The sequence below is a fragment of the Cydia pomonella genome, chromosome 12 (assembly GCF_033807575.1).
Source record: "Cydia pomonella isolate Wapato2018A chromosome 12, ilCydPomo1, whole genome shotgun sequence".
In the NCBI taxonomy this organism is placed as follows: domain Eukaryota; kingdom Metazoa; phylum Arthropoda; class Insecta; order Lepidoptera; family Tortricidae; genus Cydia; species Cydia pomonella.
Window position 1 is genome coordinate 7,431,821 of NC_084714.1, and position 15,223 is coordinate 7,447,043.

Genomic DNA, 15,223 nt, shown 5'->3' on the forward strand with positions numbered 1-15,223 from the left:
TACAAAGCAGAAGAGGTGATCATAGGAGTAAGACTAAAGAAAGTGGTACGAAAGAGATCACCAAACCCTTAAGGGGCCCACTAATTAACCGGACCAGACGGTACCGGCCAAACATTCGCAAAAGCTGACAATCGCGAATAACTGACAGGCCGATATTGTTCGGCGTATGGATTGTAATTCCACACTCCATAGTTCGGCGAACTGGTAATCAGTGGGCCCATTAATATCGGTTATAACGTAATCAAAACAAGATGCAGTTCTGTAGTTTCACGTTTCTTACGGTTACACTATTTGGTCGTAGAACACAGTCTGCTGTATGTGTTTAGACGGGATTCCACCAGTGTGCGGCACAAGCATATTCAGCACAAAAAAAAATTGTGCCGCACAGTGCCGCGCACAGCACACTGGTGGAATCCCGCCTTAAGTGCCAATTACATTCACACTTTTTTTTATTTTATTCGTTAGCATACATGCTTTTTACAACCCTAACACTCCGCAGCCTCGTTGAGCTCTGGCAACCTCACTCACCGGCAGGAACACAACACTATGAGTAAGGTAGGGTCTAGTGTCATTTGGCTGCGGTTGTCTGTAAGGTGGAGGTACTTCCTCAGTTGAGCTCTGCTCTACTCGTATATCTGGAATGACATCCGCTGTGCGGTGCTCTACTACACAAAGCGAGATGACATTCACTATGCCCATATCGCTCTTTTGGACGTAGTTTAACGTATCCGGGTCCAAAATTGATGTGAATTTAACTATTATTTGCCCGGAATGTTTTCATTGCTTGTTGATAAATCGATTTGAATAAAAGAATATGGGCTCATTTAGACGGTGCGAGAACTCGCATGAGAGTTTCTTTACATTGCGGTATTTGATCGGTCGGTTGATTGGATGTAACCTCAATAGTCCGCAATGTAACTAAAACCGAGTTCGCACGCCGTCTAAATGAGCCCTATCTTTCAACATCGTATGCGAGATTTGTACTGTACTCCCTTTACGTGTATCGTCTGACAATCCATACAACGTTTTACAGTACATATGGCCCTTTAAATGTTCCACATAGTAACGTAATATGATAATTTTCGCACTAGTGCGGTAAAGTAGCACCATATGTACTGTAATAGTACATTACGATACAAGTGCGAGAAATAGGAAATTCGAAACGAGTGGCGATAAATTAAAACACGACCGAAGGGAGTGTTTTAAATCGACACGAGTCGAGCACATGTATCGTACAACGTTTTACAGTACATATGGCCCTTTAAATGTTCGACACAGTAACGTAATATGCTAATTTTCGCACTAGTGCGGTAAAGTAGCACCATATGTACTGTACTGTAATAGTACATTACGATACAAGTGCGAAAAATAGGAAATTCGAAACGAGTGGCGATAAATTAAAACACGACCGAAGGGAGTGTTTTAAATCGACACGAGTTGCGAATTACCTATTCGCACATGTATCGTACAACGTTTTACAGTACATATGGCCCTTTAAATGTTCGACACAGTAACGTAATATGCTACTTCTCGCACTAGTGCTATAAAGTAGCCCCATATGTACTGTAAAATACTATTAATAACTGTTACTTAGGTACCTAGAATATAAAATTATAGAAATTCAAATGAATGAAACATTGTTTTGTCGTTCACATTTAGTATCTCACAGTAATATTTACAAAATTGCACAAAGTGATCTTTACTCACACACACAACTTATTTACATTAATAAATACAATTAAAATAGAACTTTCTACGGCATTTACAAGGACATTCCACTAGGAAGTTCTTTTGAAGGCCATTAAATCAAAAGAAAAAGCGCTGGAAGTAACCTTCCTCAGATTCTTCGGAAACCTCATTTTCTTCTATTACGTCTTCTTGCCTTTTGATTTCCTCCTCTTCGTCGATTTCGAGAATATTTGCTTCTTCTTGTGCCCTTTGCCATTCTTCATCTTTTTCATCGGAGTCGTATTGTAGGATAGACCGCTTTTTGCGGCTTTCTTCCTGGTCTTCAGCATCTTCTACATCATCGTCTTCTTCAAGTTCTTCATCTTCTATTTCCTCTTGTGCAGACCGCTTTTTGCGAGTTTTTTCTTGATCTACGATATCGTCTTCGACCTCATCTTCTTCATCGTTCTCTACATCTTCTTGCCTCTTCAAGGCTTCCTCATCCTCCGCTTCTTCATCTTCAGTTGCCTCCTGCGCTGACCGCCTTTTGCGGTTTTCTTCCTCAACTTCACCTTCATCCTCAACATTTTCTTGTCTCTTAAGGGCTTCCTCGTCTTCTTCTTCGTCATCTACATCTTCTTGCCTCTTCAAGGCTTCCTCATCCTCCACTTCTTCATCTTCCGTTGCCTCTTGCGCTGACCGCTTTTTGCCGTTTTCTTCCTCAAGTACATCTTCATCCTCTACAACTTCTTGCCTCTTAAGAGTTTCCTCGTCTTCTTCTTCGTCATCTACATCTTCTTGCCTCTTCAAAGATTCCTCATTGTCCACTTCTTCATCTTCTGTTGCCTCTTGCGCTGACCGCTTTTTGCGGGTTTCTTCCTCAACTTCATCTACATCCTCTACATCTTCTTGTCTCTTAAGAGCTTCTTCGTCTTCTTCTTCGTCATCTACATCTTCTTGCCTCTTCAAGGCTTCCTCATTGTCCACTTCTTCATCTTCTATTTCCTCTTGCACTGACCGATTTTTGCGGTTTTCTTCTTCAACTTCAATTTCATCTTCTACATCTTCCTGCCTCTCTAGAGTTTCTTTTTCGTTAACCTCTTCTTCAATTTCTTCCTGATGTTTTTGGCGGCTTTCTTCTTCAAGATCCTCACCATCGACATCCTCAGTTTCCTCTTGAGCACGCATTAAGATCTCTAGTTCTTCTTGTTCAGATTCCTCGTCAAGCTCTTCTTGGAATTTAAGTGCGTGGTTGCGTTCATAGTCTTCGCTATCATCGTGGTCGTGATCGTCGTCATGATCGTGTTCGTTGTCGTGATCGTGGCCGTGGTCGTGTTCGTGATCGTGGTCATGATCGTGGTCGTGATCGTGTTCGTGATCGTGGTCATGATCGTGGTCATGATCGTGGTCGTGATCGTGGTCATGATCGTGGTCGTGATTTTGGTCATGATCGTGGTCGTGACCGAGATCATGTTCGTGGTCGTGATCATGGTCATGATCTTGATAGCGAGCGTGGTCATGGCCGTGGTCGTGTCCGTGATCATGATCGTGTTTGTGATCATGTTCCTGCTCGTGATCGCGAGCGTGCTCATGGTCGTGATCGTGTTCATGATCGTGGTCGTGGTCGTGATCGTGGTCGTGATCGTGATCGTGGTCGTGATCGTGATCGTGATCGTGATAGAGGTCGTGGTCGTCATCGTCGAGTCGCTCCTCTATGTCTTCGATCAGCTCCTCTTCAGTGTCGTCTTGTAATCTCGCCTTCAAGAATTTGATGACGGCATCCACTTCCCAATCTTCACCGGAGCCTGGTTCTTCCACTTCTTCAGATTCTGGTTCATTTTCTTGTTCGGGTTCTAGTTCAGACTCAGGTTCGGGTTCCGCTTCCGTTTCTGGTTCATGTTCTGGTTGAAGTTCTGGTTCTGGTTCTGGTTCAGGTTCAGGATCGGTTTCCGCTTCTGGTTCAGGTTCCGGTTCTGGCTCCGGTTCTGGGTCGGTCCGGCAGCTTGCAGGTGGCTCTGTCCAATCGCAAACCTGAAAAGAGTGATGTAAAATTAGGTAGAGCCGGTCCAAGCTAACTCTGCATGGGATGGTATTTGCAATGCCAAAGTGTCGCGATTAATGTCAAAGTTCTAAGAAAATATAACTTGTTGAATGATAATGCCTTACTTTGTTCTTTTCAAACGCGCTACGTATCTAGTACTTAATCTGTGAACATAGACAAGTGCGAATTAAGTTCTTAGAGGACCCTTCGTGATTTGTTATGCGTAGGATGTGATTCGTTAAAACATAATTCTTGCGGGCATACCATCAGGTCAGTTCACTCGCTCTTATAGGGACATTGCGCGTCCGGTTTCTCCTATGTAGGATTTACCGCAATCCCACGGTATTTCGTATACGCCCGTGTTACGCGAGTGACTAAACACACGTGGGTGAAATCCGTAGAATTAGTTTAATGTTAGTATGTCTCACGACAGATTAAATTCGATCTAATGTTCTCTACGTTTTCTTGTCCATAGTAGGTTCTGCCACCTTGTGGGCTACATTGGAAGCTAAAACCTGACGTCTCCTGTGCTGCCCCCTACAGTTTATGCACGTACCCTATAGTAGGGATTTAGACAATTTAGTCCGTGTTGCGCTCGAAAATTCTGCTAAGTTTTAAGTTTAAAGTAATGACCTTGTGTAACTTGACAATAAGATAAAACATACCTGTTCCAGTTCGTTGAACCAGGAATCTCTTGGGCATTCCATCAGGTAAGCTCGGCCTGCGTAGCATTGGTAGTACGCGCTGCAGCCTTCCGTGCTGGCTATACGTAGGAAGTTCTCCTGTCCTGCGCATAGTGTCTCCGGATTTTGTCTCAAGGAGATTGAGAGAGCGGAGGCGCTGGCCGCCGCCAGAGCGCATAGGACTAGTCTTAGGGCTACTGGAAGTTAAAAGAATATGTATCAATTGTCTGCGGATACCACTATCTAGGTATACGGTACGCACACATCTGCACATTATAAAGAGAGATATCGACATTTCAGCCAAGTCCGTCAAATGACATTCATTCACAAAATTCTAAGAAAAAAAGCAAGCATTGTTATAATCAGGTGGCAACTGGCCATGGAATGGATACGGAGTACAGTTACATGTAACAGGGGCTGTAGTGCCAGTAACATTGAACTTGATGACGCCGCTTGAGATTGTTCCTTGACTCAAACACCTAAAGCTTACCAATTGAATGAAGGAAAATTCTCCAAGCCACGCATTCAATAATGTATGAAATTATATCTTTTTTTATATGCTCCCTACTGCTTTTTCCCTGAGCTCGTTTCTTATTATGTTCCTTTTATGGAAACTTCTATTCCTGTTGACTTTCTTTTAGGAGTTAATTTTGCACACTTTTTGTTTTTCTAAGATTTTAAATGAGCGTTCTTTTGGCACTTTTGTGTTATTTCTTGTCAGTATCGTGAGCCCTGTTCATCTTTATAGGAAACAAAAAGTGTCCTTTTTCCAAAATTTCCATTTAGTTACTGCCATACAAAGTACCTATATTAGGAAATTGTAGCACAATAGGAAAAAAACTCTGGGATTTTTTTATCCCATTAAGATCGAAACAGCTCCTGATTTTCAGTAGAAAATACACAAAATTTATAAAAACTACGAAATTAATGAAAGGGGCAATTTTTTATGAAACACTCAAGGTTAGTTGAGTGTTTCTTAAAAAATTACTTACGTAATAAGTAACATTAGGTAATAGATATCCCTAATTTTAGACTTACACAGCCACAGGCACCCAGTTTAGGTATTCAAATTTGTGATTGTCGCCGATATTGCTTTGTTATTAATATTTTGCACGAGTAGCAACAGTAGGGTAGGTTTAGCCCATCCTAAATAAATAGCATTAAGTACGTGACTTCGGTTTATTTGTAGGGCACTGAGACGCGTCTAAGGCGAGATGTCCGGTTTCAAACGCCGCAAACTATTATTAAATTATTTGTCGGTATAGGTACTTAATTTCCGAAGATATACCGACAAAATTGCTAATAAAAAATACATATGAGACCTACCGAATAAGTCAACCATTTTTTAAAATATACCTTTGCAATCGAGCATGCAATTGTGGAACGTAAAAAAAGTAGAATGTAAGTGTAAGAAGCTTTGTTTACGTTTAAGTTGTTAAATAGGTATGAACGCAGCCAATGAGTGTTCTTTAAACTTTAAAATGAAATAATTTTCTTGAAAATTAAGGTTCCATGAATTATAAAACGTAAATTAAAGTTACGCAAACCTTACTTCCTCTAAATGAACACAACGTTCTTTGTGAAATCATAAACTTTAAGCTGTGCAAATGCCAAGAAGTTACAACAAAGTGCAAAGAAGACGAGTCATTATCTGGTATCTTGATTCACATGATAGATCAAAGAAGTGGTTTAGAGAGGAAATATAATTCAGGTAATTAGTAAAAAATTACTTTTATAACCTGAAAATTGAAAGTGTTAAAGTATTAGAAAATATTATCATTAATCTTCTATCCGTCTCTCTTTTCCTTGTTTCATCATCCGATTCTATCATGAGGTGACGCTCTCAGATAAAAAATGCCAAGATACAATGCGAAACTGATGCTTCAAAGATAAAACCCACAGTAGCTAGATTGTTTGAAGTACCTACATTCTTTAGATATAACAGGCGTATTCGAATTTTAGCTATTCGATCAGTTTCCGATATGATACTCAGTCAGTCAGTGTCAGTGACGTTTTTGGTTGACGAAACAAACAGATCAGTACGAGGGGCAAACTGAAAGTGTTAAGATTAGAAAAAGCTGATGTAATTAGGCCGTTACTTTTTATTTTAATGCGTGCTTAAACTCTTTCTGATCACGCGTACAAATTTTCATTCAGATAGGATTACCCTGAAGCGTATACACCTCATTCTTTCAGTGACTTTTCTGTATGGCGATTTTAGGTCCTCGGTTTTGTATGAAATTCATGAGGTGAGTACTATCGGGATTAAAGTTTTTTTTACACATAAATATATATGTACGATTTTTTAACAGGGAATACAAAGGAAAGGGAAATGAAAGTAAGAAAATGCTGATATTCAATTTTTTATACGTTTTTTTATTAAATGCTCAACTACGAAGTAAACTTTTGATGTCTCGCTTAAGAACTACAAAAGACGTACGAGAACTCGGCTTAATTATGAAAATATAACTGAAGCCTATTGTATCGGTGTTTTTTGCTGGGCCCACAATGAAAATCGTATAAAAAAGTGACACGAAAAAATTCTTGGATCGAAATTGGAATAACGCTTAACGTACAATTTCCAATCAGCAATCTTGAAACATAAGTGTGATATTTCATAAGATTTCGAGAATAAATTATAATTTTTTAGTGTTGAGATATGTAAAACTACATATCTCATATACATATACATATGTGGCATTCAGTGAGTAGTGATAACAAATGTGATTATGTTTACCCGAATATTTGTTAATTAGTTTGTCGGTACTCGCGAAAATGACCCTTCCTTCGTACCCGCCAATTCTAATCATGATAAAGTATTTAATATAACGTACCATGGGGTGGAAGATTCATTTCTCGCTATGGCGCTTGAACCAGTAACATTTAGTACGAAGGCTATTGTTAATTAAGTTAAGATTGTTGAAGAGTGTTAAAGTAAGAACTTGGAGTAAAATAAAAGTAATTGTTTGTACCAAGGATTTTGATTCATCACGTAAGTAAAGACCAAATGGCATATACCTCAACAAAATTGTTATATTTTCATAAATAATATGCTTCTTTTTGTTATATGATCTCTAAGTAGCCTTTTCTAAGAACTTTGAGCGTTGTCCTCGTATCATATCGGAAACAGATCGAATAACTAATGATAATTCGAATATGCCTGATATTAACTATTTGTTTCCTAAATACTTAGTGAATTCAAAAGCGTATTTCGATGTACCTACAGTAAGCTGCAGATAAGTTTATATGCAGGGGGTCTAGTTATCTCTGCAGCTTTCTGTGCATAACGACCGACCGGTACCAGTAGGGACCCTTTAGGCGTCCTTCATCTACTAGCATTAGACGTTTTTAAGTTACATAGTATATCGAAATTCAAGACCGTACTAATGAAAGGGTATTTATTGAACGTTTTAAACGGTAATTGAATGATTTGGGCATCATTTGACAGTATTTGGTTTTTGAGGGGACTAAGGTATAAGGTATAAGTACTGCTTGTCATTCTTTTTAAGTCGATGTGAACCGTTTGTTCGAGTGCAGCATAAATTAATTATAAGTTTATTTTATTTATCTAAATATCTTAAACATATACATTTTTCAATTAATTTTGTAAGCCATTCATTTCAAGCTGTTAACACAAATAACTATTAGGTAATGAATTCTCATGTAATATAAGAGTCATAAATATAGGTTAGCAAATAATTCCTCAATAAAATCTCAATAAAACCTTTGAGGAAATTAAAAAGAAAACTAAATTGACGGGCACACAATTGGTTCGTAAAGCGTCAAGCGTCGCAAGTATGTCATCCTTGTAGTAGCTACATTTGCAGTGTTTGGGGTCACCCCAGGGCCGTGACGGCTTAGCGCGCGTGGCCTCTATAAGTAGTTAGCAAATCGCCTTATAGAGGCTTCGGGTGACCAGAGGACTGGTCAATACTTAGCTCAGTGGACCAACATTATGCCGCGAACCTTCTGGGCACCTTACCAAGACTTTTTGTCATTTTTTTATTTATTAGTTTTTATTTTAAGTGTTTTGATATGCTTTTAGCCACTTGTATTTCGTTGCACTACAGCAAATATTTTAGTCCGTTTAGCACTGGAAATAATTAATAAAAACTATAATTCACCTTCAATTTTAACGCTATTTAAAAAGTAAATATAATATAAATAACAAATACTTACATTTCATTTCGACCGCAATGCACCCCTGAGCGATCCGCGGCAGAAATAAGCTAAACGGATGGAGGAGGTGAATTTTATCGAGATGATTATATATCACAAGAGGCTGATAACGTCCGAGCAGATACTTCGATACTGTCGATCACCGCTATCTGTTTAGCCCGGGGTCTGGATGCGACTGAATAGTTGCGACTGTTCTGTAGTTTTGCGACTGGACGGAAGGACTATTCAGGGTGGTCAAACGAGCGAGAGATACGACGAATTGAGGCATTAAGAAACCCTTAGGAACATAATTCCATACTTACTTAATAGTTTGCCTAAAGGCATAAGACGTGAAAATTATAAGACTAAATTTAAATCTATGTCAAATAAACTTGTTCATACATTGTGGTAATTAATTACTTACTCTAAGTTATTTTCGTTACATCAACAAGAGACTGACGACCACACAGTCAGTCATACTCATATAAAATAAAAAAATAATGCTAGGTAGCAGGACTCACGGGTAGTTATCAAGGTTTATGAGTCATATATAGGTATTTTGTTAGCCGAGTGGGTCAAACTGCATTTCAATATGTAGCAATTTCTTTCCAGCCGCTCAATCGGCAGGTAAGTAGTTAAATTTCATTTGATTTATTTTAACTAAGAGCCAGAATAACATTAACTCACATATCGACCCTTTTCTAACTATTTAAATGTAACAGTATTTTTTTTATATTTTTGTTAATAAAAAACTTTGCGATTTTAGGTACTCCCAATAAAAACTTCAATGAAATATCCACGCCTTCCACTCAAAAAATAACCACTTCCTTTTTAAAAATCAGTATAAAATATTGCACTAAAAATTAAGAATTAACAGTGTCTGAACCGAAGTCGGATAATGTAATAATATATTATTGAATAATGATCTTAACTCTATGAATAGAGTAAATTTCAGTTTACTCATCAGCTAAATATAATAATCATTACATTAAAGTACATGTCTAAACTTAAAATCTAAAACAACAGCGTATGCACATGAAAGAAAAAAATCTAACAAATAGTTAAACTCACTCTGTCTGAAATAAATGTTTATGAATATAATAAAATATCAAAGCAGAGCAGCGTACAGATTATCTTTCTACGCATATGCATATATATAAAAGAAGGCTAACCTTAAAAGCAAACGTTTATTTTGTACTGTGACACTGTGAAGGTATTTATAAATCGCAAAAAAGAAACGACCGCCTAACCGATTTCAGTGATCGGCCATCGTGCAAGCATCAAGCGCAGTTTGGTGACCTTGGAGCAATCATGAAATACGTACCGGCATCATGTGTCATAGACATGATCTCCCTACGTTAGCGGCGTTAAGCCGGCCTAATCTAACAATCTAACCCCCTTATTCATAAACGTCTACTAAAGTTGACAAGCCGCTAATAATGGTTTGTCCCTTTCCATCATACCACTATGTTGGAAAGAGACAAACGATTATTAGCGGCTTGTCAACTTTTGTAGACGTTCATGAATAAGGGGGTAACACTTTAACTTGTTTGATGATGTATGTGGGATTTAAGAAGGAAGTATATCGTGATCGTCCATTCAAAAAGAGAAATCCACGTCTAAATATTCTCCATGATTTTTAGGGTTCCGTACCCAATGTGTAAAACGGGACCCTAAAAATCGGGCCGCTGAAGCGATATTGATATATCAAATTCAAAGTGATTTATTAAGATTTAGTCAGTGGAAAACGCTTTCTCCCAAAATGGGTTATCATACAAAAAGTACCGTTATTTCGTTAGGATAGCAAAGCTATTCTTCTGTGTCTCTATTGTTTCCCATAAAGTTTTAAGACATAATGTTTATCCGTATTTTCGTTAGTCATAATTTGGTTTTTCTCAGAAACGTGTAACTTTTCAGGATTGCCATAAAACCTAACCTAACCTACGAATATCTATAGGATAACCCAAGGAAATTCCTGAAAAGTTAACGGTTTCAGAGTTATGACTAATGACTATCATTAGATTATGACTTTTAATAATTATGTCAAACAAAGGGATCGATATTCTTCCCTCTTAAAGGGGCTCTGAGGAAAAATTCTCTTCGTTTTCACGAATAAAGAAATTATAACGACAGTTTCAGTATAACGACAACTATCGATTACATATGAGTGCATAATTGATTTACCACTAGTAGGTATACTGGTACATTTCCCCCCCTAAACAACCGGAGTATGCTTATAAAAGAGAAACACTGTAATATTTAAACAATTAACTTTTCTTGTTATTGTTTACCGCTTTACTGGAACTCTGACATACCTACATATAAAGGAATTGCAAAAGTAGACGGAGAGCGATGCGTATTTTTAAACCTTTGGACTAAGAGCTAGCCCTGAAAACGATAATGAAAGCAATGAAACTAGACAGTTAGGGCCCGTTTCTTTAAGATACGTCAAATATTTATTTCTTCATACAAAACGTTACTTTGACACTGACATATTCGATCCATATGGTATCTAGACCTAATATTAAACGTATCTTAAAGTTCGAATAAGGCGGTTAGTTTGCTATATTTGTTATGTATATAAGTACGTATTTGTTATGTATATACTTTATTGAACCAACAATTATACAGTTGTAGTTTTACATGTATGTATGTAAAACTACAAATAAATTTTAAAAGAAAATAGAACCGGGTAATAACAGGCGGTCTTATATAGCTAAAAAGCGATCTCTTCCAGACAACCTTTAGGTAGCAGGAAATGTAGAACTCATACAAAAGTCAACAGGTAGTGCAAGGAGCTAAATAAGGAGACTATTAAACACAAACACACATACTACATACTACTTATGTAAGTATTAAAACAATACCTAATAAACTAATAAATATACAATATAATATAATAAATATTTATACTTACAATATATAAAATAGCAACTTAAGGCACAGATAAGAAAGTACAGTTTCAGCTGATTTTTGAAAATGTGTTGTTTGTTAGATCTTTCTTACTAGATCTTGTATTTATTTAGGATAGTATTTACTACTTACAGAGGAGTTTCGTTGCTCTCATTATCATATACTCTAATACCACTCAACTATCCTATCCTATCCTATAGTACAAAATCTTCCATCTATGGTCCCAAAATAATTCAAATATTTGGTTAGGTGAGGTTATTATTCGAATAACGTAGATCTGAGGCAATATAATTTAAGCAATGTAAAGTGCTAACTGTGCGAGGCTTATTTATTCGGCAGGTGATAAGTAGGAAGCATAAAACATTACCATTTAACCTAGAACTAACACGCAATAGGCGACGTTCGGACCATGTCTGTCTTGTGCATAATTGTGGATGAAGCACTCTGGTCATCATTTCCACTACCTGAGCCCAAAGTTATATAATCGTATTAATAAAATAAATGATATTTATAAATTAACACTTAAAGAATGCAAGTCAAAACTTACTACCTGGCTGATGATCCTAACCTATGATGAATTCGAGGATCTTGTAAAATGAAATTAAATGTGACATTATAAGGACCTTACACGCGTAGCGCGGCGTTGTTTATAATATGGGAGCATCGTTGATAATGGCGTAAGCGCCACCGACAATAAGGTCCCTTTTCATAGATAATGTCACAAATATGCCATATTTATCGTCACCTACATACACACACACACACACACACACACACACACACAACATACATTAGCATGCAAATTAGAATTCCTTTTAGTTAACTTTTTCTTCTTTTTTATACCAATTTGATGTTTTTTGTTATTTTAATAACCTCACTAATGTAATTCTAATACATTGCAAATTATTTCTTAAGAGTAAATCTTACTCCTAGTTTCCGGGGTGAGGGCCTGGAGATCTGTATTACAGGTTTACGCCTAGTTCAGACTCCAGTCTCTCACAAAGGGTATAAATCGAATTTGCCTTTGCTCTATATAATAGTAATTGTTACATGTATCCTTTGTGAGGTGAAAATAAATATATATAAAAAAAAACATATATAATTTATAAAATGAGAGAAAACACCCAAATATAACCAACAAGAAAATTAGTATTAATACTTAAAATTACGTGTTTACCATGTGGACCATAGTAGCAGTATTGGATGTTTTTGGGATATATTTTTTGGGGCTAGCTCTTAGTCAAAGAGTTAAAAATATACTTCGTCTTCTTTAACCTGTTATTTATACTCGTGTTTCCGCCTTCTCCGTCCCCTGGGGTCTTTTGTTCAACAATCATATTAATGCATTCCATTAACCAGAAATACATTCATGAAGGGAACGTAGTAAATAAGTTATTGTTGTTTGTTGCTTCGAATTACTTAATAATTAAATCCAGATAAGCTAGTACGAAATTAGAATGTTATATTATTGAAATTAATGCTATATACGATATGTAAAGTGACCTCCAGCGCCCAGCATCTTTTCCATGATGATCTTCTTTTCCGTGGCAGATTACGGTTGTTATGACGAGAGTTAGATTGAAGACTAATAAGTTATTAGCAAAAATGTCATTTTTGGAACAAGCTTTTATCGCTGTCTGTACTTTTCTTTCCACATGCAACTAATACTCATCAAGACAATTCTAACAACCCCAAACACAATTCGTTTGCGTTGGTTTATCACAGCGTTCCCATGGCCACCACAATATTGCATTATCATGCAATTTATATGTATGCAAAATTTCAGCTTTTTTTATACCACGACGGTGGCAAACAAGCATACGGCCCGCCTGATAGTAAGCAAGCTCAATCGTAAATCGGGAAGTGGGGCCAATTTAGCTTTCATGATTTGACTCCCACTAACAAATTGACATACATACTACATACTAACAAATATACAAACTTTCACATTTAGAATATGTAGGATGAGATATGCAAGGCATGTCTCAGATTGCCGACGAGAAAGTATACGTCGATCGATATTTTCTCAGAGAAGACACCAATATGTAAGGTACAGAATTGTCCTTTTTCCAGTTTTGTCGGAATCCTAAGTATCGATACGATGCATCGTTATGTCACATGATGTAGTTATCACCTAACCTATCTAAATACCTACTCAATAACGACGGTAACGAATTTGGTAACGCCGATGTTACCTTATCTCGTTACTGAGCTTGGCACTTGAGTAGGTATTAGGTAGATACCCGTGTATTACACGTGGACACTTTCGCAGTAGATATACGGATGTGCCGTCGGAAAATTCCAAAATTTCCACGTGTAAAAAATCGGGAACTTCTGATATTTACCAATGGGAATAGAAATTTGCCATTTTCATAATGAAAATTACCCTTGTTTTCTGTCAAATTTTCATGTTTTCATGAAATTTTCTAGAATTAATGTAATACAAATATAATCAATATAATTTATAAGCCAAGAAAAAATTTATTTCTAACAATATAAGCCAGAAGACTCCGACAAAAATTATAAAGTCAGTGTTAATAAATAAATTTCCCACGTGGTGCTTTCCATAGAAAACGAAGCGCCGGATGCTCCGGACCCAGCCCGGTCTAGCGTAAGTCATCCTTTAGCCGCAAATATATCAATAACATGATCCTTAACTGCCATCATATTTATTAACGCCAGTGCCCTAGCCGTAAGCGCGTCAGCCTGCCGAGTGCGCGCGCGCAGCAACGCGGACAAGCGGCGGCGGTGCCGCGGCGGCATCTCCAGCTCAAGCAACCCTCGCTTCGCAAATAAGGGTTCCATATAATAGCTCCGAATTCTAGTATGATACGTAGATGTGCGTTAAATCGCATCAGCGCTACCCTTATGTTACCAGAGATGTTTTAGACGCACTTTTACAAATGGTTATACTCGTATTATGCTTACGGAAATTAAGTTGTACATCAGGGGTCCATTTCTCCAACGGTGTTCTTCTTCCTCGCGTTGTCCCGGCATTTCGCCACGGCTCATGGGAGCCTGGGGTCCCGCTTGGCAACTAATCCCAAGAATTGGTGTATTTCTCCAACGGTATTAGATTAATATTTTTAGTCCACGAACTGTCAAGTACCATGGCAACACACTAATAATATTAGACTAATACCGTTCGAGAAACGGGCTCTTAGTTAGTTTAACTGTTGCTATGGTAGAAAAAGTACTTTAGAAGATATTTGCCATTTTCAAAACTAACCCACTTTCTAAGTTACCATTAGGGTAACACCTTATGTACCTCTTGCGCCTTAGTGTGAGGCCACAACACATGTATAGATTTTTTTCGTGATAGTAAACGAGCAGACGAGCCAGCTGATGGGAAGCGGTCATCGCCCATGGACATAAGCAACAATACAGGTGCCACTCAAGCGTTGCCAACCCTCGAAAACCCTAAATACCCGCTTGTTGAAGAATCTCATGTCGTAGCGCAAAGAAAATACCCGAGGAGGTAACTCATTCCACATTCTGCATATTCGGGGAAGAAACGAGCGAGATGCGAGCATTTAGGTGTGTCATGTATCTAAGAAGTGAGGATGAGCTTTGCTCGTTTGGCAGAAGGTGCGGTGATAAAAACGAGACGATGGAACCAATGAAAAAGTTAGACACAACACTTTTTTCCCCACTGTGAATAATTCCAGTCATTTATAATTTGTCCCCAAATTGTACGACTAAACTCAAATGAAATGACATATACATAGAGAATTTCTACATACGGCGATAATCTTACTTA

General features: G+C 37.7%; 1 protein-coding gene across 2 annotated transcripts; it reads right to left on the minus strand.

Moving 5' to 3' along the window:
* Window positions 1–1,656: 1,656 nt before the first annotated feature.
* On the minus strand, window positions 1,657–8,615 carry LOC133523385 (trichohyalin-like). Of its 2 annotated transcripts, none has more exons than XM_061858928.1 (3): window positions 8,572–8,615; window positions 4,375–4,589; window positions 1,657–3,699 (listed from the first exon to the last, which is right to left on the minus strand). In XM_061858928.1, exons 1-3 carry the CDS (start codon window positions 8,576–8,578, stop codon window positions 1,807–1,809), a joined length of 2,115 nt encoding a protein of 704 aa, XP_061714912.1. In that variant the 5' UTR covers window positions 8,579–8,615; the 3' UTR covers window positions 1,657–1,806. The 2 variants fall into 2 exon arrangements, with proteins under 2 accessions (XP_061714912.1, XP_061714914.1); XM_061858930.1 differs by having other exon boundaries at window positions 4,375–4,586; window positions 8,572–8,606.
* Between the last annotated feature and the right edge of the window lie 6,608 nt (window positions 8,616–15,223).

Bases quoted from the DNA above. Each gene is read 5' to 3' on its own strand.
- LOC133523385 (XM_061858928.1), bottom strand. The intron at 3,700-4,374 runs GTATGTTTTATC...CACTCTTTTCAG, and splicing joins GGTTCAACGAACTGGAACAG to GTTTGCGATTGGACAGAGCC.